The following is a 20,749-nucleotide window of genomic DNA, read 5'->3' on the forward strand; positions in this document are numbered from 1 at the left end:
TTAATCTATATGGTGTACATGTAAGTTTGTGTCGCTCAAGAAATAACTACCGCTTGAGTTCGTCTAGCGGACCTGTAATAGTCCCCACATCGTGTACTACACATGTCACGATAGGCCAATAAGTAGAAGCTAGAGGAGCATAACATATAAGATAGCCAGAGGAACCAAATGACTTAGTCCCTATTCACGTAATCAAAATGCTCACCATACTACAAGTTAATAATTGTTTGAAAGTTCGGAACCGCCTCTTACTTGTATGGATAATTTCCTTTCTAGTGTAAATTGCTCCTAATCGGTCAATATTGAAGAAGGATTAAAGGATAGGCAAACATGAGTCGAACTTAATGAGATGGACCCGACCACATGCCTCCATGCGCTCGTACACCTTCGGCCATGTGCACGTACTTCCCACATGCCTTCTTTTTCTAGAACTTTTATATAAGTACCGATTGTGTCCCTCGCATGGAAACTCGATCTATGGTTGTTATTTCATTTTGGTTTCTTCCTCAATATTGTAAATTTCATTTATGGGAAGTTATTTCATTTTTCTTTCAAGCTCGTCGGTCCACTTCGTCTCAAATTGCCTTCATAAAAACATTTATTTAGTATAGAGCAAACCGAACAAACATAAAAACACTTTCGATAAAATGTAACCAGTATGAGTGTTTTATTTCGAAAACAGTTTTTCAAAAAGTGGTCGAAAAGAAAATGCATATTCAAGTGTCCAAAATGTCAAATTGAGTCGTTTAAGACGAGCCAAGATATGATAAGTTGCTTAAGCCGAGCTGAGGGAACGGGCAAGTCAAGCTAAGTCGCATGTCTGTTGTAATGCAAGGTCAATTCGAGGATCGATGTAGGTCTGGTCGTGAGTCAGTGTGGGTTAGGTGTATCTATGGACTACTGGGTCGAGGGATACGCGCATGTAGGGTGGGGCAAGTGTTCACATGCATCTAGGCTTGTGTTTGTGGGTCGAGTAGCTAGGTTAGAACACACGACTAGGTTGCTTCTACGTTAAGGGCGTTTGGAATGTGGGTTGTTATTGAGTGAGTCGCTCGAGTTGTGGCTCGGTTTCGAGCCTACAATTAGGTTTAGTGGGTTTGCCCGACCAAATATTGAACCAACTAAAATGATCCTATTAATTCGAATAATGTCATAAAATGAAAATTACTATGATTAATAATATTTCACCCTGACATTTTAAAAATCAAGTAATTGCAATTACAGAATATAACACTACAATTTAAAAATGTGTTGAAAAATGTTATAATAGATAAGTTATTATTTGAAAAGTAATAAATTATTTATTTTTGATAAGGCAACCCTATGAACCCGAGCTTTTGTTGAACAAGAACCATTGAATCAAAGAATACAAAGTTCGGATTAACCAAAAAATAAGGTTAGAATTAGATTACGTCTTACGATCGAACATTTAGAATCAAGATTTGGAACATTGTTCTAAATTGAGTCACCCCACAATCAAACTTGATCAAAACTTGATTGAATGACTATGCAATTCTACCAAAAAAAATTGCTTTAAACTTGAGAAATAACAAAATTGATACTCGGATTCCTAAGAGAAACGTTTCATTTGAGATCTCAATTTCATTCCTCCATGGATCTGCTTTTTACCTAACAATTTATGGCCATGATTTAATCCTGATCCCCTTAAATCTCGACAAAAGAATGAGGTCAATTTGAACATTGGACGGTTACAAACTTTATGAAATTAAAAATAATAAAGTTTTCCAACAAACGTTGATATATTTAAGTGGCTAAGAGACAGATTTGAAATTGTTGACATTTTTTAATCTTGTAATACGAACATTTGGAACACGTATACGTATTAAAGTTAGTAATTAAAAAAATTAACAAAAAGTCAAATAAGTAGGGTACATGAAATAAAAAATATATATTTTTCTCAAACTAAAGAAATAAAAAATAATTAATCAATAAAACTGCAATAGATAAAGAAATAATCTTCTTTAAAATATGTTAAAAAAAATATAATTATAGACAAATTATTATTTGAAAACTAAATAATAAGTTTATTTCCATGTATTAAAATTAGTAATTAAAAAAAAATACAAGCATACTAAATTCAAACAAGTACAATATATTGAATAAAAACATTTTTTTCCCTCAAACTAATAAAATAAAATAAAATAAAAATCCAACTAAAAACACTTTTAATTAATTTTAGTAATGAAGATAAATAAATAGTCTTCTTAGAAATTCCATTTGATATTTAAACTAATTAATTAAAATAAATACTGCATAACGTTAATAATATGAAACTAATTAATAATTTTGTTTAAACCGACTAATATATATATAATATAATATAATTAGGACAACAAAAACCTTAAAAGAGCTCAAATTCTTTAAAAATATTATAATTTTAAACTAATAATTAACTTTTTTTTTTTTTTTTTTTTTTACTTAAAATAATAATTAAGATAGTTTGATTAAATTTATAATAACCATATATATTGGGTTAAACTTTTGAAAAGTAAAAAATTCTAGTAGGTTTACGGGTGACATTTTTTTTAGTTGGGTTAACTCAACCAACTCGAGAATAAGGTTACAATCAAACTTTACCCTACTTTAAGATTATTCTGAAGATTAAGAATGTTTAACGTTTGTAATCGATGTTAGTGATGTATTATGACTTAATTTACGAGGATAGTAGGTCAGGTAATAGAGTTAGAAGAACTAAGATTATTCGGAAGATTAAGAATGTTTTAATGTTTGTAATCGATGTTAGTGATGTATTATGACTTAATTTACGAGGATAGCAGGTCAGGTAATAGAGTCAGAAGGACGGGAGATTCATCCAACTTCGCACCTTCGACTCTAAACTCTACTGTGCTTATTTGGTCTATCTTCTCCCTAACAAAATGATGAAAATTCCTTGGATTACGAGAATATTCTTTATCTCACTCTCTCGTTTACACGAGAGTAAATTAAATCCTCTTCATATGCTTTATTGTCTCACAGCTTCTCTCCTTCACTTATTGGTCTCACATTTTGTTTGCCACCGCTTGCCACATCATCACGAGGCCACAAAGTCCTATCAAAAGAGGAGAAAAAAAGGTTTAGAGTCGACACCTACGCATAGGGCCTTAGGACTCAAGAATTGACTCGAAGTCTACAAACCATTGGTCTGGGTAAGGCCTTCCTTTATATATTCCAGTGTAGTAGCGGGGCGTTAGTGCAGGCAAGAAACACAGAAGAAGCAAGTCATTCATTTTACTGAAAAAAGTCGGTCATTCAAAATTGAGTTGGGTTAACTCAACCAACTCGAGAATAAGGTTACAATCAAACCTTATCCTACTTTAAGAATAAGACAGCCCAACAATCCAACCCAACTGTTGGGTTGGGTTATGAACTCAATTTGTGTTGTTCGGGTCACAGTCACAGATAATCTAATTTTAATTCTTATAATTTGGAAAGTTCCAATTTAATCTCTTATATTTTTAACTTTTTTTTCCAATTTTGTCCCTTATCATGGATGAATATAAAAGATTAAATTGAAAATTTTAATATAATAATTAATAAATTAGTCATAAAAATATTGAATTATATTCTAAGAATAAAAACAGTAAATTTTAAGTGAATAATAATAATCAACCCAAATTATATTAATTTTAAAAATATTTTTGAGAAATTGTCAAGGGTATTTTAGTCCAAGTGCGCATAAAATTATGATATTTTTATAATCCGATAAAATTCGCGGTCAGTACGGGCAGAGGGAGGCTTAAAGCATTAGCGATATTTCCCTTTGTTGTGTAAAACCCAAAACCCTACCTCCCTCTTTCTCTCTCTTCCACTGTTATTCCTCTGTTATCTCTTACTCCTTATTCTCTCTCCTCCCTTCCATTAACCTTCACTCTTCAAAATTCTCTTACTCTGTTCTTCCGCTACCCTACAAACACTCTTGATTCCTCTTCCCAATCTCTGTGCCGCTTCAATTCAACCACTGGTAGTGGATATGGCTAAATTCAACCAAGCGTAATCATGCAAGGAACCGCTGTTGCACTTCTGTTTCAGAGGTAGTTTTCGTAATTCATTTTATTTTTCATTTCTTGTGGCTTATGTGTATGTGAAACTTGTTTTGTATGTGGATTTTGGTGATTGTGTTTCTTCGCTCTGTTCGTGGTTGGTATGAAGTGGAGCCGATTCATGTTCTATTTGTTTTTGATGTTTTTAGTTTCTCTTTGAAGGCTGGATTGTGTTTGTTAACTAACACTCGGTTTTACTCTTTTTTGTTGGCTGTTTTTCTAATTTCCTTGCATTATAGAATCTAGCGAAATGGAATTTAGGCGGAAAACGCCTCAACAGCTTCAAGCACTCGATGCGTTCTATTCAGGTAGGCTTGTGAATGTAGTTTGAGAATTTTTTCATGCCAGTTTGACCATTTAGATTAACGTAGTTAGTTACTTGTCATAAATCTCAAATTAAGTTTGACCTGTCTCATTTCCAAGATATTGTTACCTCTTCTGACTTTTTATTGTTGCAGAGGAAAAATATCCTACGCAAAGCAGATTGAAAACTTATGCGGCCACTTTAGGATTGACCTACAGGCAGGTACAAGGATGGTTTGCTCAGAAGAGGAGGAGGGACAGAAGTGAGGATGAAACTACAGTATCATCTACTGGTAATGAATATAGTCTCAACCAAGGTTTGGTCTAAATTCAAAAAGTAAATGTAAAACTATGGTTGAGGGTAACATTGTTAATAGAAGGAAGAAGTTAGATTCGATTCGTAGTTTGCTTTCTTCATATGAAGGTATTTTGTAAGGATGACCCTCCTCTCGGTGGAGATTTCAATTGTCTCTCATTTGGGAGCATTTCTCTATTGCAAAGGTATTCTGCAAGTCACCTGCTCTTGCCCATTCTCCTAGTAACCTGGGAAAGCATATAAATAATAAAGTTGGAAGGTTAAGACTAGAGCCCCATTTCGGAGAGGGAGAGTGATATGGCCCTAGTAGTTTGAATTAGGAACTCTTTTGTTATGAGAGCCCCTAATTATCAAAGACTAAAACCCCTAAAAATCAATCAGCACAACTCCTAGGGAGAGTTAGAGAAGGTTACCCTGTGATTGAAGACTAGAAGGTAAGGAAAACTAGTTCCCTACTCATGGTTTGATTGCTCCACAATCAAGTTGATTAGTCTTACCTGAATGCTCAAGCATGCAATCCTAGATAAAGGACTACAAAGTTTGGTGATGAGGCTCAATCATTAAGCACGGAGAACACCTCATTCTAAAAACCAAAAATTGAACGTAAAGTCTCATTCAAACCCTTTAACCTATTTTGCATAGCCAATTAGCTAAAAGACCTTTCTACCCCATAACTAAAAAAATACATAATAAAATAATAATTCTAGTTAAGCCATTTCGAGAGCCCAAAACATAAGCACCTAAAATAAAGTATGCTTGCAAAAAATTACAATAGTGAAGTTTCTGGCAATGCTCTATCAGTTTCATCCTTTAACCTTGTGTGACACCATGCATAGAACTTCTTTCGGTTTTCGTTCCTTGGAACTGTTCAATTATGTGGGAATTTAAAGCTAATTGTTGCTTTTTGGCTCTTGAACGTGTGATTAGTCCTAGAGGTAAAGTGGAGACATCTTGGTTCATATTGGAGAGGGTTGCGTTGGAAGCCCTTTTTATTGTATAGGAGATTCAAAAGGTTGTACAAAGGCAAATGGATTTACCATGGCTATCTTCCAGAAAAGAGGACTCGTGAAAAGTGTTTTGTGAGTTCTTTGAGAAATGCATTATTGAAGTGGGATCGAATGAGACTTATGTTTGCCTTATCCCTAAGAAAGAAGGTCAACAAGGTGAAGGACTTCAGTCCCATAAGTCTGATATGAGCTCTCATCCATCTCTAAGTCTCTCAATCCTTCTAAAAACATTATTCTTCCTTTCTAGCCAAATCCCCCAAAAGATGGTGAAAAAGAAAGCCTGCTATGTAACTCTTCATTTATCATGAAAAAGAGTATACAAAAGCACTTCCTTGATGATAGAACAATATCCCCTATTACGAACCAAAGCAGCACCAAAAGTACTAAAAAATTGACGCCGAAGGGAGAATGCAAAGGGGAAATAATATAGAAAGTTGTTGAGGTCCTCCAATTGCTTCCTACAAAGAACACACTATTGCAGGTGCAACACATAGGAAGAACGTCTCCAAAGACGGTTTTGTGTGTCACTCTTCTATGTAAAACTTTTCAAGCAAAGAATTCATTTCCTAGGAGTTGTAACCTAGAAAGGAGAACTCATAGACATCATGTGACTGAAAAGGGGAGCACAAAACAAGTAAAAAGGAGTTGTAAGAAAAACTCTGACAATTTGGAGACCAAAACCTAGAATGCCTTGACTGATCCCCTGGTTAGAAACAATAAAAGAAGGTTGACAGCCTCAACTGCCTCTTGATCGAAATGGGGGGATATTCAAGTAGAGCTATTGAAGCATCCTCTTATCAGACCAATAATAAGGTTGCGGAAATAGAGCATAGAGGGGTTTTTATCCCACCTAAAGTTCCCTCCGGAAAATAAGTATTTGATCCATCTTCTACTGGATAGTTGATAAAGAGGGGGAACAAAGGAAAGCTCGAAGCAGTAGCAGTCTAGGGATGTTCGCTAGAACCCTTAAACCTACAGTCGGAAAAACACTCAAAAGGGTGTGGTCCTTACTCATAATAACTCTATCTCACAAAGCGTTGTACTCCATGAAGAAATGCCACAATCATTTTGCCAAAAAAATCTCATTGTGTGATATGAGATTGAGAATGCCTAAACCCCGATGATCCACTAGTTTCAAAACAACCTACCCACTCGACTAGCTGTGCCCCATCACTCCATCTCCTCCCCTAAAAGGGTTCTCAGGAAGCTTTCAATATTCTTACCAATCCAGACAAGCATCCTAAACATGGAGAGAAATTAGATAGGGATCCCACTTAGCACCAATTGTATCAAAGTAACCCTCCCTCCCTTGAGGAAGAAGGCCTTTAAAAGGGATCTAAAAGCGCACACTCTTCGGATTTCCCCCCAAGGGAACAAAGGTAGGAAAAAGGAAGTTGACTCAGCTCACAACTGGGCAAGGAGGCCCATGTAGACAACTTAGATGGCTCATTGTTTAGACCAATGATGGAGCTTTCCTTCTGATGATTAAATATCTGAGATAGTTTCAAAGGAAGACAAGAAACCATTAAAATTTGTGAAGGACCTTTCCTTCTTAGAGAAAAAAAAGTCGGTGTTATTTGCAAATTGGAGGTGCAACAAATGAAAACTATCCAACCCACCTTAAACCCCTCCATCAATCCCTTATCCACACCCACTGACTCTAACCGACTTAGAAAATCGACCACAAAAATGAACAATAAAAGGTGAGGGAGGGTTGCCTTGTCTAATACCTTTTGAAGCAAAAATTTTACCTCTCGGTCTACCATTGACAAAAATGGAGAAATTCACCGATCTTATTCAATTCCAAATCCAAGCTTTTCATTTGTAGCCAAAACTATTCTTCCACGGGATCATATCAAGGAAATTTCAATGCAAATGGATGTAGGCTGTCAAAATCAATCTTAAAAATCACACCTACCTTCTTCCTATTCCTATAATTCTCAATGACTTCAATTGCTATCAACATGATCTAAAATTTGTTTGCCAGCAATAAAAGCTCCTTGGGAGTTTGAGATGGTTCTCAACCTATCTGTCAGCGTTTTTGCAATGATTTTGTACAAGACTAAGATTTTGTACAAACTAGTTGCAAGACTTATCAGCCTGAAATCTAACTTGGCTTGGTCATTTTTATGTCTCAGACACTTCTATTGAGTTGATATATGCTATTTTGTCAGAGGAAAGTGAAAGAATTTTTCTTGACCCCTTTTCATATCCTATTTCCTTCTCTCTATGAGCCTATCAAAAGACATGTTGACAAATTTAAATGAATGTTGCATATTGAGTGGCTTCAGGATTCATATGTGTAGTACATTATTTTACAGGTGAGTGGCTTCAAGAGAATCAAAGAGAAACCAAAGTGAGAAAGGTATTTAAAATGTTTATGATACTTGACTCTTGCTCCAGCTTTTTTGCCGTCTTCCATATCCTTATTTTTTCACATCTTTGGTACTCTATAATTTTAGGTTTCAAAGCAAACTAGTTCGGTCCATGTGGATTGCTGTGGCAAGATGGCTGCTCCGATTAAAACTCATGGTATTGGAAAGGGTTTGATGACAGTTTGGCAGGCAACAAATCCTGATGCTGGCAAATTTCCTGCTGGAATAAATTTTAGTGGCCGAGAACTTATGGATGCATCTTCAGTTTCAACTTCTTCATCGGAAGAATCATTGCGGCAAGGAAAACGACCACCACGACAAGCTAAAGTGAAGGTAACTTGAGTATTTTTGGTATTTATTTTTCCTTTACTATATCTAATTTAGAATATTACAATACCTGTTACAGTTGAAATAAAAATGGTTGCTGATGGGAATTCTCCTACTTATAAACAGGGAAGGCAGGCATCCAAAGTGCAGGGAAAGAGAAAGCCTTCAACAAAAAACAGACGGGTAAATTGAAATACATACATACATATATACATACAAATATATATATATATATATATAGTATGTGTGTATGTATATTTATATATATAGTATGTGTGTATGTATATTTATATGTATACGTACGTATATTTATTTATTTCTGTTGCCTTTAGCAATTTTTCCTCTCCTGTTTGTTTGAGTTCCTCTTATGTTCCAGGTGGAACGCAATGGAGAAAAGAGTCAAAAACAATTTTGCTACGAAAAATGTGAACTTGCTTGGGAAAGAAAGAAATCTCAAGGATGCATAGACCAATTTGCTACTCTGGTAGATGATGAAGAGTTGGAGCTGAGAGAGTTGCAAGCTGGAAAGCATATTATGGCTTCTTGTGATCACTTCATGGCAAATGATGTTAATAGTTGCTCACTTTGCAAAGGTGAAGGAAGAACATGACAATATTTATCTACATCATTTTTTACTATCCTTTCAATGGAATTTTTAAGTAAAGGAAATGCTCTCTCCTCTCTCCTCCTTCCCTTCCCTTTCCTTTCCAGCCAAAATCCATCCGTAGCCGGTGCTATTTCTTCACCATCTTTTTGTTCTTGCATCATGATTATTAGCGGTGTGATGTAGCCTTTCATCCATTTTCATCCCGATTGATTTTGGTTTATTGGTGATGTGTTATAATTCATTCATCATTCTCTACCTCAAATTTTTTTTCTGGTTAGTCGTTTGTTTAGCTTTTTTGCTCATCGGTATTGGTTTTATCTGATTTTCTAATGGATGTCAAGAGTTGTTGCGTTCTTAACAATTTATTATTATTATTTTTCTTTTGGGGAGAGTGATATGTTCTTCATTGAAGATATGAAATATAAATAGGTAATCCCCGAGGTTTTTGGCTGAGCTTCTGTATTCGCCTATGTTTTTGTACATCCTCAAGCAAGATATAGACTCCTCTTGAACATTTCGTCAGTTGGAATTTATCTCCCAAATAGGTTCATATTTTGAATGTGTTGTTTGGCCTCCCTTGGGAGGAAGGAAGGAAGTTGAGGGTGGTACCTTCAGGAATGGGAAGGGGGAAGGGAATTTTTTAGGGTTAGGGTTCTTTTTCCTTTCTTTTTTTAAATGGGGCTGATTGGCATTTTAATAGAACTTATTTTGTGGGTCTTCAATGGGCTGGTGTGTTTTTGTCTTTATTGGGTTTTATGCACCATTTAAAACTTGAACTAGATTCAACTGTCCTTCAAATTTTTCTTCACGTTATTTTTTTAAAATTTTAATTATTTATAATAGATAGTAAAAGAAAACGGAAGTATTTTGAGTTTGATCTTTTAATATTATCTAAAATGTTTTTAAAAAATAATGTGTCCCAAACATGTTCGTGTCCAACATTTTTAGAAGGCATGTCGTTGTGTCCGTGCTTCTTAGACCAAAGTTATTAGCATTTTTCATTACCGCCTCCCTTTTGTCTTTTGCAGTTGTCTAAACTACGATCCATCTGAACGAGGTTCTCACAAACCTCATTCACTTTTTGGGCGCTAACCTTCTAATAGAGCTTTCTGGGAGAAATTTCCTACAAATTATTGGCTTCCACTAGTTGCACCCTGGTTCAGTTGGTCATCTTTTTTGTTAATTCATTAGTGTTCCCTAGTCCATGGGAGAATTTACTGTTAGTCGAGCTGGTTTTAGTTTTTTCGTTTTTGTAACTTGGTGAGATTTAGGCGAATTTTTAAGGGTCATGAAAGACGAATTTTCCGTTCCCTCTTCCTCTTCTTTGTTTTTCTTTTTCTTTCTTTTTCCTCTTTTTTTTTTTTTCTTCTAAAGACTATCTAGCAGACTTCGTTTCTGGGAAGTTGGTGAAGAACTGAGAAGTTCAAAAAAGAATTGTGTTGTCAAGAGGTAGGTTGATAATTTGATCTTTTTGATGTGCCACCAGTCTGCTTACTCTCCAACCAATGGTGTTATAACACTGAAAAGGTTGCAAGTCCTTTTGCATATTTTACTAATTTTCTTCTACTATTAATTTAGGAAAGCCACTCACCTGACACTAGATAATTAGACTTTTGGTCTTTTTTATGGGCTGTGTGATCTCAGGGTTGAACTTGTCCACCTGTTGTTCCATTTGTATGCCTTTTCTAAGGTTAAATCTGTTTTTCCTGGAAGGAAAAGTTGTTTCTATTTAAAGTATGAAGGAGATCCTTGGAATATCATCTCTAATATATTTTATATTTTCAGATATGCTTGCCAAGTTCCCTCCAAATTCTGTGAAGATGAAGCAACCATTTGGCATTCAATCTTGGGATTCATCTTTAGACATTGGCAAGAAACTATTCAAGGTTCGTATTAAAGACTATGGAGTCGATCCTCTGTCTTTTTGGTATGGGAAGATCAGTAGGTGTCTCTAGTATACCCCATTTTATCTTCAATTGCAATTTTAATTTGCTAGCATAGATACTAATTTGGGTTTTCTTGGAAACACCCATTGGGCTCAAATCCTTTTAATTTTTTCCCTTGTAAATGTTTTTTATTGTGCTTCACTTATTATAAAAGAATGTTAGATATAATTTTTTTTCCCTTCCTGTTGCGGTTTTTCTTTTACTACCTCCATGAATTTCTTCTCTATGGTCTTTTTGATCATTAATTTCCTTTGTAAGAGGATATGTTTTCCATGAAGTAACTGGGAATCCTGATTATTTGCATATTTAGAAAAGTAGCATTTCTAAATGTCATAAGTTGCTATCTAAATAATAAAGGACTTAGAGGGAATGTGTTCAAGTCATGGTGGTCACTTGTCCATGATTTAACATCTTATGAGTTTCCTTGGCAACCAAATGTTTTAAGGTCAACGGTTGTCTGGTGAGAATAGTCGAGGTGTGTACAAACTCATTCAAACATTCATGGATATCAAAGAAAAATAGCATTTCTTCTAAATAACCTTTTCGTGAGGATAAAGCGTTCGATAGATAATTTTGATTGGGTAGTATTTTTATTTGTTCTATTATTATTATTATCTTTTGAACATAAGAAACAAATTTCATTGAATAACTAATAAACAAGAAAAACCAAAGGGATTATAAAACGTTCCTCCAATTAGCATAAATAATTACAAGAAAACTAAAAGTTCTATGCGCGATTGCATTAAGAAGTTTATGAAGTTATTTGAAATGTCAAGATTTAACTCTGGGCTTTTTAACTTTTGCAGGCCTTCAATTTTCTTTATACATACGCCATAACATTAGGCATATGCCCCTTCACCCTTGATGAGTTTGCTCAAGCATTTTATGACAAGGTTAAATATTTTCTTTGATCTTCCTATAATAATGTCCGGTAAAATATTTTGGTCTTGACATTTACTCCCTCTTCTGGCTTTGTTTTTCTTGCATATGCAGAATTCATTCTTACTTGGAAAGATTCACATGGCTCTTCTCAAACTACTATTTTGTGATATCGAGGCTGAGTTTAGCAATGCGTACTTGACTCCTTTGAGCAAGTCTTGCAAATTTCTTGCTTTAGTTCATTCGGTCAGTATTTCATGATTGATTTGGTTATTAGCACCTTGTTTTCTAAGTGCACTATTAATTTAGATTTGCTAGCTGAGGATGATAGGTAAATTGCTTGGCTTGATTTTATCTTTATGTTTTATGGAGGGGAAGATTGTTTTGAGTTTGAAGGGTGAATTTTATCATAGTAATAGGTCAAGGTGAATTTTATCGTAGTATTAGGTCAACTTCAGCTTACAAATTACTTTAGAAGGTGCGAATGCGATTAGATCCAATTTTTGGTTCAGCTAGTTAGGTACAGAATCGTTTAGGTCATGGACAGTTGGGCTATAAGGGTTCTGAATTCCAGATTTTCTAATGAAATGTAATCTGATTTGAATTGCGGCAATTCAGATTTAAATAGTGTCTCTCAACTGTTAGTTTTGCAGTTCATCCTTTTTCTAGATAACCGGGATTCGAAGCTTTACTCCCCACTCAGGGTCACCTATGCCTGCCCCAAGGCCCAGACCTGGGAGACATCTAAGTCGATATGACCAAGAAACTCCAAGCCCTTGACAATGGCACTGCCTCTTGAGGACAGTTCATCCTTTTTTATAGCAACAAATAGTAATCAGCTCCTAGCTTATTTAATCTTTGACTATCACAAAGGAACTTCATTATAAAAGAGAATTGAAGAAGTTATTATAGTATAATTTGATAGGAATGCTATTAAGTCTATATATATTTATATTTTTTTTTTTACTTCGATTTTTTTTTTGTCCACTAAATTGAAGTTTCTTTGGTTAAATGCGGTCAAAGCTCTTTGATCAGAATTGTATATGGAAGGGAATCAGAGAATTTTTTAGGATAAGCATCTCCCTTAGTTTGATCGGTTCAAATCTACACGTTTAAAGGCTTCCTCATGGTGTTCTTTTTGCAAGCCTTTTGCTGATTTTTCTTTCTTGTGGCTCTGTATGGAGTTTGCATCTTCTAAGGATTAGTCTCTTTTTATTATTTCAATGAAAAACCTCGTCTCTTGTTCAGGAAAAAAAAAAAAAAAAAAAAAAAAAAAATCATGCGGCGCTGATTGAAGTAGAAAATAATTACATTTCTCATTAGGAATAAAATGATATGCAAGATCTATCATATAGACAGAACAACCAAGACCAAAGATGGTCACAATCATTCAAAATACCCTTCTTGTTCCACTCGTCTTTTTTTTTTTTTTTTCCCCTTGTTTGAAAAACTTTCCCTCATTGCTTTATTAATATGTAAAAGCCAATTCAATCAGCAAATAAGATAGGAAACTTTTCTAACTAGGACTAAGATGAGTGCAAGATCTATCATATAGTTCTGCATGTTTTTTAGTTGCCTTCTGCTTTTGAAAATATGAAAAAAAAAACATCTGTGCTTATATCTTATTTTCATCATTCTGAAGCTTGGAAGTCGAGATTTTGCTCTTGATATATGGAAGAAATCATTGAACCCTTTAACATGGACAGAAATACTACGTCAAGTGTTTGTTGCAGCTGGTTTTTGTTCTAAGCAAGGTGCATTGCAAAAGGAGACCCTTTCTAAGGTATTCGGTTTTCGTACTTTTCTGCTTCAATGCACCAGAAATTCTATGTTTTTTCATAGGAGCCGATAGAACATAGGTCTCAAAAGGTTAAGAGTAACCACAATTTTACTATTTTCAATATTTAGGCATTTTGTTGTTTTATGTGATGAAAGTAGATTTGATTTGATCATATCCTATGTAATTGACCCATAGTTTTGTAACCTTGCTTTTACCTTGAAGTGTTCAGATTTAGTATAAGTATAGGTCGTATACATATCTACAATTAAAATGATATTAGATAGGTTATGTAGGAAAGTCAGCACCATCTTCACCCAGTACCCCTGAAGTAAATGACCTATAAATTGGTTACGGAGATTTGAATATGGTTATATTCTGCTCTAGTGTGACTTTTGAAGTACAGAATACCCAAGTATAATTGTATTTATTTATTTTGGAGTTCAAGACTATCCTGAATGTCTTGTCAGATCTTGGAAACTTGGAGGTTCCGTTTAGCTTTGTATAAAATTTGATTTGATAGGTATGCAAAGCTTTTCCAATGCTCTTGGATCAATACAATTATAATGCAATCCAAATAATTCTAAAGCTTACAATAAGGCCAACCAGAAACCAAAGAAGTGCCTGAACCTAGGAGATCCAGAACCTGAACCACTCTTGTCCTTTTGTTCTGTTTAATTGTAAGCATAATATCGGCAAGTTTGATCTTGTGAATGGTTTACATTGTTCTGCTTTATTATAAACTTTCATGAGTATCCTCCATTTTTTGGACTTTTTTTCTAGGAAATGAACCTTATTGTTAAATATGGTCTGCAACGTGGAACTTTGAAGGGTGAATTATTTATAATTTTATCAGAGCAAGGAAACAATGGGATCAAAGTTTCTGATTTGACAAGGGAATCAAAGGTATGTGACAATGTTGTGAAAAATGTGGATTACTTCATTGTCATTATTATTATAGTTGTTGGAAAGGTGGACATCAAATTACCATATTGATCTGTTTGACATTGATTTTTTCTTGAAGATTGTTGATCTGAATGTTGCTGGCACTACTGAAGAACTGGAGCTTCAAATATGTTCCACTTTGTCCAGTGATATAACTTTATTTGAAAAGATATCTTCATCTGCATATCGTGTCCGGCCTAGTCCTGCTACAATGGATGTTGATGAAATTCAGTCGGATACTGATTTTGGAAGTGTAGATGATATAGTAGCTAATGCATCTGTATGCAGCAGCAGTTATGATTCTGAATGTGATTCAGAAAATTTGTGTTCTCAAAGAACTAAAATTCAGAAATCCAATAACGAAAACCCAACTGTTTTCATGGAGATTGATGTAAGCCATCCAGGTGAAGCATGGCTGTTAGGACTGATGGAAGATGAATATTCAGGATTAAGCATTGAAGAGAAGTTGAATGCATTGGTGGCTTTAATTGATCTTCTTTCTTATGGATCAAGTATTAAGCCAAAGGTACATTATTCTATCTTGTAAGGGTCATATTTCCTAGTATTTTCATGTTTACATCATAAATTGTTAAATATTTAGTAAATGGTGAAAGATATTGATGAGTATTTGTATTTATATCTTGAAGATCAAAATCTATTTTTACCTTCGTGAGATTTTTCTCTAGCAATGTCACATATTTAGAAATCAAAGAACACCTAGTCTTCCTCCTATTATATGAGATTTTATTTTATTTGGGAGAAGAATTTATTCATTGCAGCCTGCAGGGACAGTTTTCCAGTATACTTAGGTCTATTATACTTTGGTGCTTGCAGGCAGTGTTTCTTAGAAATGTGTCCATTTTATATTTCTTTGGCATACTGTTTCATGATTTAAGGTGTAGTACTCTTAAGAATTTTCAATATGATAGGGTACGTCTACATCTTGTGCAATTGATTATGCTTCCGACATACGACGTTATGGTTCTGGAGCAAAAATAAAGAAATCATCTGTCAGGGGACACAACCTGTCAGGGTCATTCTTGACTAGTTCAGGACAGTTGCATGGTGCAAATATCAGATATGCTTCATTAGAACATCATCCTATTGATTCAACAACAACAATCTCAGAGTTCCATGAGAATTCAGTATGTCAAGGAAATGGTGCAAACAAAATGGGAGATTCTATTTACTTGCATCCAATGCAATCTATCTTTTTAGGTTCGGATCGTAGGTACAATAGATATTGGCTTTTTCTTGGTCCTTGTAATGCATCTGATCCTGGTCATAGGAGGGTTTATTTTGAATCTTCAGAGGATGGCCATTGGGAAGTGATCGATACTGAAGAGGTATTATACTGAAAATTTTATGACATTTACTTTTCGCTGATTCAATGTTTTTCAATCTTAAGCACTAGTGTTATTTTAATTATTGTTCTATTTTCTATTCTTAATGTAGGCTTTGTGGGCCTTGTTATCTGTGTTGGATGATAGAGGTAAGCGGGAAGCTTACCTCATTGAATCTCTGGAAAAGCGTGTAGCATTTCTATGTGAAGCCATGTCAAATTATAGCACTACGAATCTTGTGAGCAGGAGCTTTACACAATCTGAACAATCTGATATGGATAGGATTAGAGAAAGCAGTTATTCTCCTGTGTCTGATGTCGATAATAGCCTAAACCAAGCTGAGACTACCGGTGATATGTTGCCTTCATGTAGTGCTATAGTTCTTGACGTTAAACGGAAGGGAGAAGAAGAAAAGCAAAGCTGGAATTGTCTCCAGGAATTTGATTCATGGGTATGGAATTTCTTCTACCATGCGCTTTATGCTGTAAGGCATGGTAAAAGGTCATATCTCGATTCACTTGCTAGATGTGAAAGTTGCCATGATTTGTATTGGAGAGATGAGAAACATTGTAAAGTTTGCCATATGACCTTCGAGCTGGACTTCAACCTGGAGGAAAGATATACCATTCATAGGGCAACTTGCCGAGAAAAAGAGGACGATGATGTATTTCCAAAGCATAAGGTTTTATCATCACAGTTCCAATCGTTGAAAGCTGCAGTTCATGCAATCGAGGTATGTCATTTTATTATTATTATTATTTTAGTAAGAAACATATCTATCATTTGGATGATTCGCATGTCAAGGGAAGACTAGACGAAAAGCCCAACCCCATTTATATATGGAACAACGAATAAGTTGTTTGGCTTTTGGACATAAGAAAATAAACTGATATTAAATTTATATAATTGTTGTGTTGATATAATATACATACATATATATATATATATGATTGCATAATTGGGTCTTATTCTTTGAAGATAGGCACCAAAAGTCCACCTGTTAGTATATACAAAGGGATAATAAAAGGGTTTTCTAATGTTTTAAATTTATTTTTAACTAAGAAACCACAGCTTTTAATATAGTTGAGGATGCATATATCAAGGCCAAGCTAAAAGTATGATTTCATGCATTATTTAGCATCATGGGAAGATGCACTATTTGGATCTAATTTTAAAAAGGTCAGCCGGTGTCCCTTTGTAAGCTTTGGTTTGTGGTGTTGGATTTCAGTGTATTTTTGGGGGATCAACTTGTTTTCAAGTATTTGAGCTGCACAACGCTCGACTCCATGAAGAAATGCCACAACCATTTTGCCAAAAAAGGCTCATTATGTGATCTCAGATTGCTAATGAGATAAACCACTGGAAGCTGAGATCAACCACTCGATGAACAATAAAAACTTGAACTCTAGAAAAATCTATAAAGAAAACTACAGTGAAAAAGAAAGGAAAAGAAAAACACTCTGGCAAATGCCACACTTGTTCCCATCGTGATGCAATCCCAAACCTTGAATCCCTTCCTTGGTCCCTAAATCAACTCTCTTTAGAAGGATAAAATTTCTAAGTTAAATTTTTCGCTCGGCAAGTTCTACATGGAAGAGTGAACATCTAGAATCGTCCCTATGTGTATTGGCTTAGAATAGAGGTTGCCACTCTATGATTGAGGAGGTGCTTATGAACCCTCCTTTTTGTGATAAAGGTGGTAGACTTTCTTTTTTGTTAGGGTGTTTGGTTGGAGCAGAACAATAGGATTTATAGAGAGGTTGGGAGTTTTGGAGACGTGCTTCGCGAGGGTTAGATTTAATTCTTCTGTGTTGGGCATTTGTTTGAGGATTTTTGTAATTTTCACCTTAGTCGTTCTCTTAGATTGTAGTTCTTTCTCGTAGTTAAAAATGACTTCTTTTTGGTGCGCTTGTTTCTTTTCTTTTTTTTTTTCTTCATATTTCTTAAGGAAAAAAAGAAGTTTTCAGGTATTCTCTTTCTTGTGGCTGTTACCGGCATGACTTTTATCGTGCAACATATGAAGAAAGTCTGTTTTCCAAATTTTTTTTTGGGGGGGGGGGGGGGATATTATATTACTCACAAAAAGGAGAACCATTACGGTCCGGGTAGACAACCCCCGCGTGCTACAAAGAAAACAAAACTCTACAAGAGAAGAAACTACCCATCATTCTTTAATTTTTCTTCGTTTTCCACGGTCTCGAATATTTCTGTTTGCCACGCATTTGCGTCGTCCTGCTTTTATGTTTCGGTTGATGTGTATAACTAATTGCTAGTGGTTTTAAATCATTTGATCCGCCTATTTTTCTTGTAGTCTGTAATGCCGGAGGGTGCCATGGTTGGAGCTTGGACTAAATCAGCTCATAAGTTGTGGATCAAACGGCTAAGGCGCACTTCCTCTTTGACAGAACTTTTGCAGGTTTTTTATTATTTATTTTTCTGGTTTAATATTGACTTATATTTTTAATATTCTGTTTGTGCTTGTAATCATTAGGAATTGTAGTGTCAATAATATGCGGTAAACATAGTTTGGTTTTTTATGTTTGATTTGAACAGGTGGTTGCTGATTTTGTTGGTGCCATGAATGAAGATTGGTTCTATAATTTCCCAGAAGGTTCTTCGGTCGATTTTCGAGATACTTTAGCGTCGTTTGCGTCCTTGCCTCAAACGACCTCTGCTCTTGCGTTCTGGTTGGTTAAATTGGATGCCTTCCTTAATTGCTTTTTGTGGAAGGATCTGAAAGGCAGCTAGAAGCCAAGCCACTCGCAGAGGTAACTATTAACCCTTCGCAGCTCCTATATCCCTAGGTTTAATGCCATATTACAATGCGTTTTGTGATAATATCTATTTATTTACATATACTTTCAATAAATAATTTTACTGATCAGAACAAGTACAGAACAAATAATCTCTGCCTTTATTTCCCTTTCTTTTTTACGAAATTCCAATTTGCTTGAGCAAAAGGGGAGATGATTGGCGTAGGGTTTGGTCTAGGTAGCTCATTTAGAGAAGCCAAGAACACAATTCTACCTAGCATATCATTCTTTTCTTTTTGTTTTTGGGGTGAAATGATAGGACATGCTCTCGAACTTTAGTATAGGTTTCGACTATGCCTTTAGACTTTCAAAAGTTATATTTTTACGTATGAAATTTGTTTTAAAAAGTAACTTTATATTTTAAAATTGTACTGAAAATATCTTTTTTGTTAAAATAAAGAATGGAAACTGACATGGCAACTCATGTGTCAAAATTAGAAAGCGTACGTGATAGATTATGATTGTTGTTACTATTTATTATATCTTAAGATATATCATTGAAATCGTGTTCAATATTAATTTTTATACATAAATGTCATGTCAATTTACAATTTTATATGAATGATGCGAATGCTTTCCAATTTTTACACATTAATAGTCACGTTTTTTTTTATTTTAACGGTATAAATGAAACTTCTTGCGTAACTAAAACCTACCCCAAAGTTTATTTTTAAAGTTATTTTGGATGTGATTCTTCATTTTAAGTCGTTTATAGTGTGGTCACTTATCTTTTTGTTTAATTTACAGGATGTTTCAGGTAAAATAGTAGAGGCTAGAGATAGATACTCCGAACACACCAACCCAACTCAACCCCTATTTGAAGAATTTGTACAGGTTACCAACAAAGCGATATGTAAGCATTAGGCATCACTTTCGGGTTAATGCGAATTTGCAATGGGAAGGCAATGTTTCATATTATTAGGGCATTTAAGACAGATTTTTGGTGCAGCTGTCTTGTGCATTCATTTTTAGGTTGATTAAGTTTTAGCAATGGGTTGGCCCGAGTGAGGTAGTAGTTGTAGTAGTGTTCATTGCAACTACACTCGAGGATGTTCAATAATAAGATAGCCAACCTGCTTCCCTCTTTCTCTACTTTCTCTAATATTATGCAGGTGTTCATCCTACTAATTGCCTGCTTCGATCTTTATTTGTTGGCAGCAATTTTGCTTTTTTGGTTCTAGCTTATGCTTTAGTTTTAATTTGACGATTTATGGTTTTAGAAGTTTCAAGGTTAAATTCTCGTAGCATCGTAACTATTAATTTTTTTATGCAGAGGTTGCTCTTTTGTATAAAAAATGTGGGTCTAAAAGAATCACTAACGAAATCCCACCTCTAGAATCCCGCTTACTCTGGAATTTAGACAAAACTGTAATTCTGATGTTGGGATCGTGGGTGGAGATGGGCGATATTTTAGAAGGTAAGTTAACGCCAACCACAATAGTTCGAATACCCTTCGATGCAAGATCCCAATGCCATGAACATATATTGAAAGTGCATTGGAATTTCTAAGTTAGAATCTAGAAAAATGTGCATGGTTATTCACATCTAAAGTACATGGTCATATATAGTAAACAACCATCTATAGTAAAATGCTATATCTAATCAACCTATATATATGGTCAATAGTTATACATATAAATGATTATATCAACCTATATATATGGTCAATAGTTATACATATAAATGATTATATCTGTTAGAACTATGTACACTAAACTGAATCATATATATACCATATATACCTCTTATGTAGTGTTTTGAAGAGGTACTTTCTGTATTTTCAATATTCCCTCTTATCGTATATCCTTGAAGTCATCAATATAAACCTTTAACCAATATACCTTATTGCATTTTCTCTCTCTTGTTTTTTGTGTTTATCTAGATCTAGTGTGTGTTGCTGTATGATCCTAACAACTAGTATCAGTGTTAGGTGAGATTATCACGATCTGTGAAGATGGAAAGCTCAAAGATTAAAATTGAGAAATTTGATGGATTTGATTTCGATTTTTTTGAAGATGCAGATTGAAAATTATCTGTATCATAAAGATCT

General features: G+C 34.7%; 1 protein-coding gene across 3 annotated transcripts; it reads left to right on the plus strand.

Annotated features, from left to right (window-relative positions):
* Positions 1-3,778: 3,778 nt before the first annotated feature.
* On the plus strand, positions 3,779-19,788 carry LOC111805321 (Homeodomain-like transcriptional regulator). Of its 3 annotated transcripts, none has more exons than XM_023690350.2 (18): positions 3,779-4,052; positions 4,301-4,369; positions 4,520-4,657; positions 8,009-8,052; positions 8,150-8,395; positions 8,516-8,572; positions 8,766-8,982; positions 10,782-10,882; positions 11,749-11,835; positions 11,936-12,067; positions 13,464-13,604; positions 14,382-14,504; positions 14,623-15,069; positions 15,473-15,889; positions 15,999-16,619; positions 18,198-18,302; positions 18,440-18,654; positions 19,447-19,788. In XM_023690350.2, the coding sequence occupies exons 2-17, from the start codon at positions 4,312-4,314 to the stop codon at positions 18,632-18,634; spliced, it is 3,129 nt and encodes a 1,042-aa protein (XP_023546118.2). In that variant the 5' UTR covers positions 3,779-4,052; positions 4,301-4,311; the 3' UTR covers positions 18,635-18,654; positions 19,447-19,788. The 3 variants fall into 3 exon arrangements, with proteins under 3 accessions (XP_023546118.2, XP_023546109.2, XP_023546135.2); XM_023690341.2 differs by having other exon boundaries at positions 3,780-4,052; positions 19,457-19,788; XM_023690367.2 differs by lacking the exons at positions 3,779-4,052; positions 4,301-4,369; positions 4,520-4,657; positions 8,009-8,052 and having other exon boundaries at positions 8,256-8,395; positions 8,469-8,572; positions 19,457-19,788.
* Positions 19,789-20,749: the final 961 nt, after the last annotated feature.

This window comes from Cucurbita pepo, chromosome 6, assembly GCF_057944985.1.
Source record: "Cucurbita pepo subsp. pepo isolate OVF chromosome 6, ASM5794498v1, whole genome shotgun sequence".
NCBI classification, from domain to species: Eukaryota; Viridiplantae; Streptophyta; class Magnoliopsida; order Cucurbitales; family Cucurbitaceae; genus Cucurbita; species Cucurbita pepo.

What these genes read in the sequence shown, in the direction of transcription:
- LOC111805321 (XM_023690350.2), top strand. Translation starts at nt 4,312, where the DNA reads ATGGAATTTAGGCGGAAAACGCCTCAACAGCTTCAAGCACTCGATGCG. An exon ending in AACTACAGTATCATCTACTG is followed by an intron (nt 4,658 to 8,008) that starts GTAATGAATATA and finishes ATTATTTTACAG; the next exon opens with GTGAGTGGCTTCAAGAGAAT. An exon ending in CACGACAAGCTAAAGTGAAG is followed by an intron (nt 8,396 to 8,515) that starts GTAACTTGAGTA and finishes ACTTATAAACAG; the next exon opens with GGAAGGCAGGCATCCAAAGT.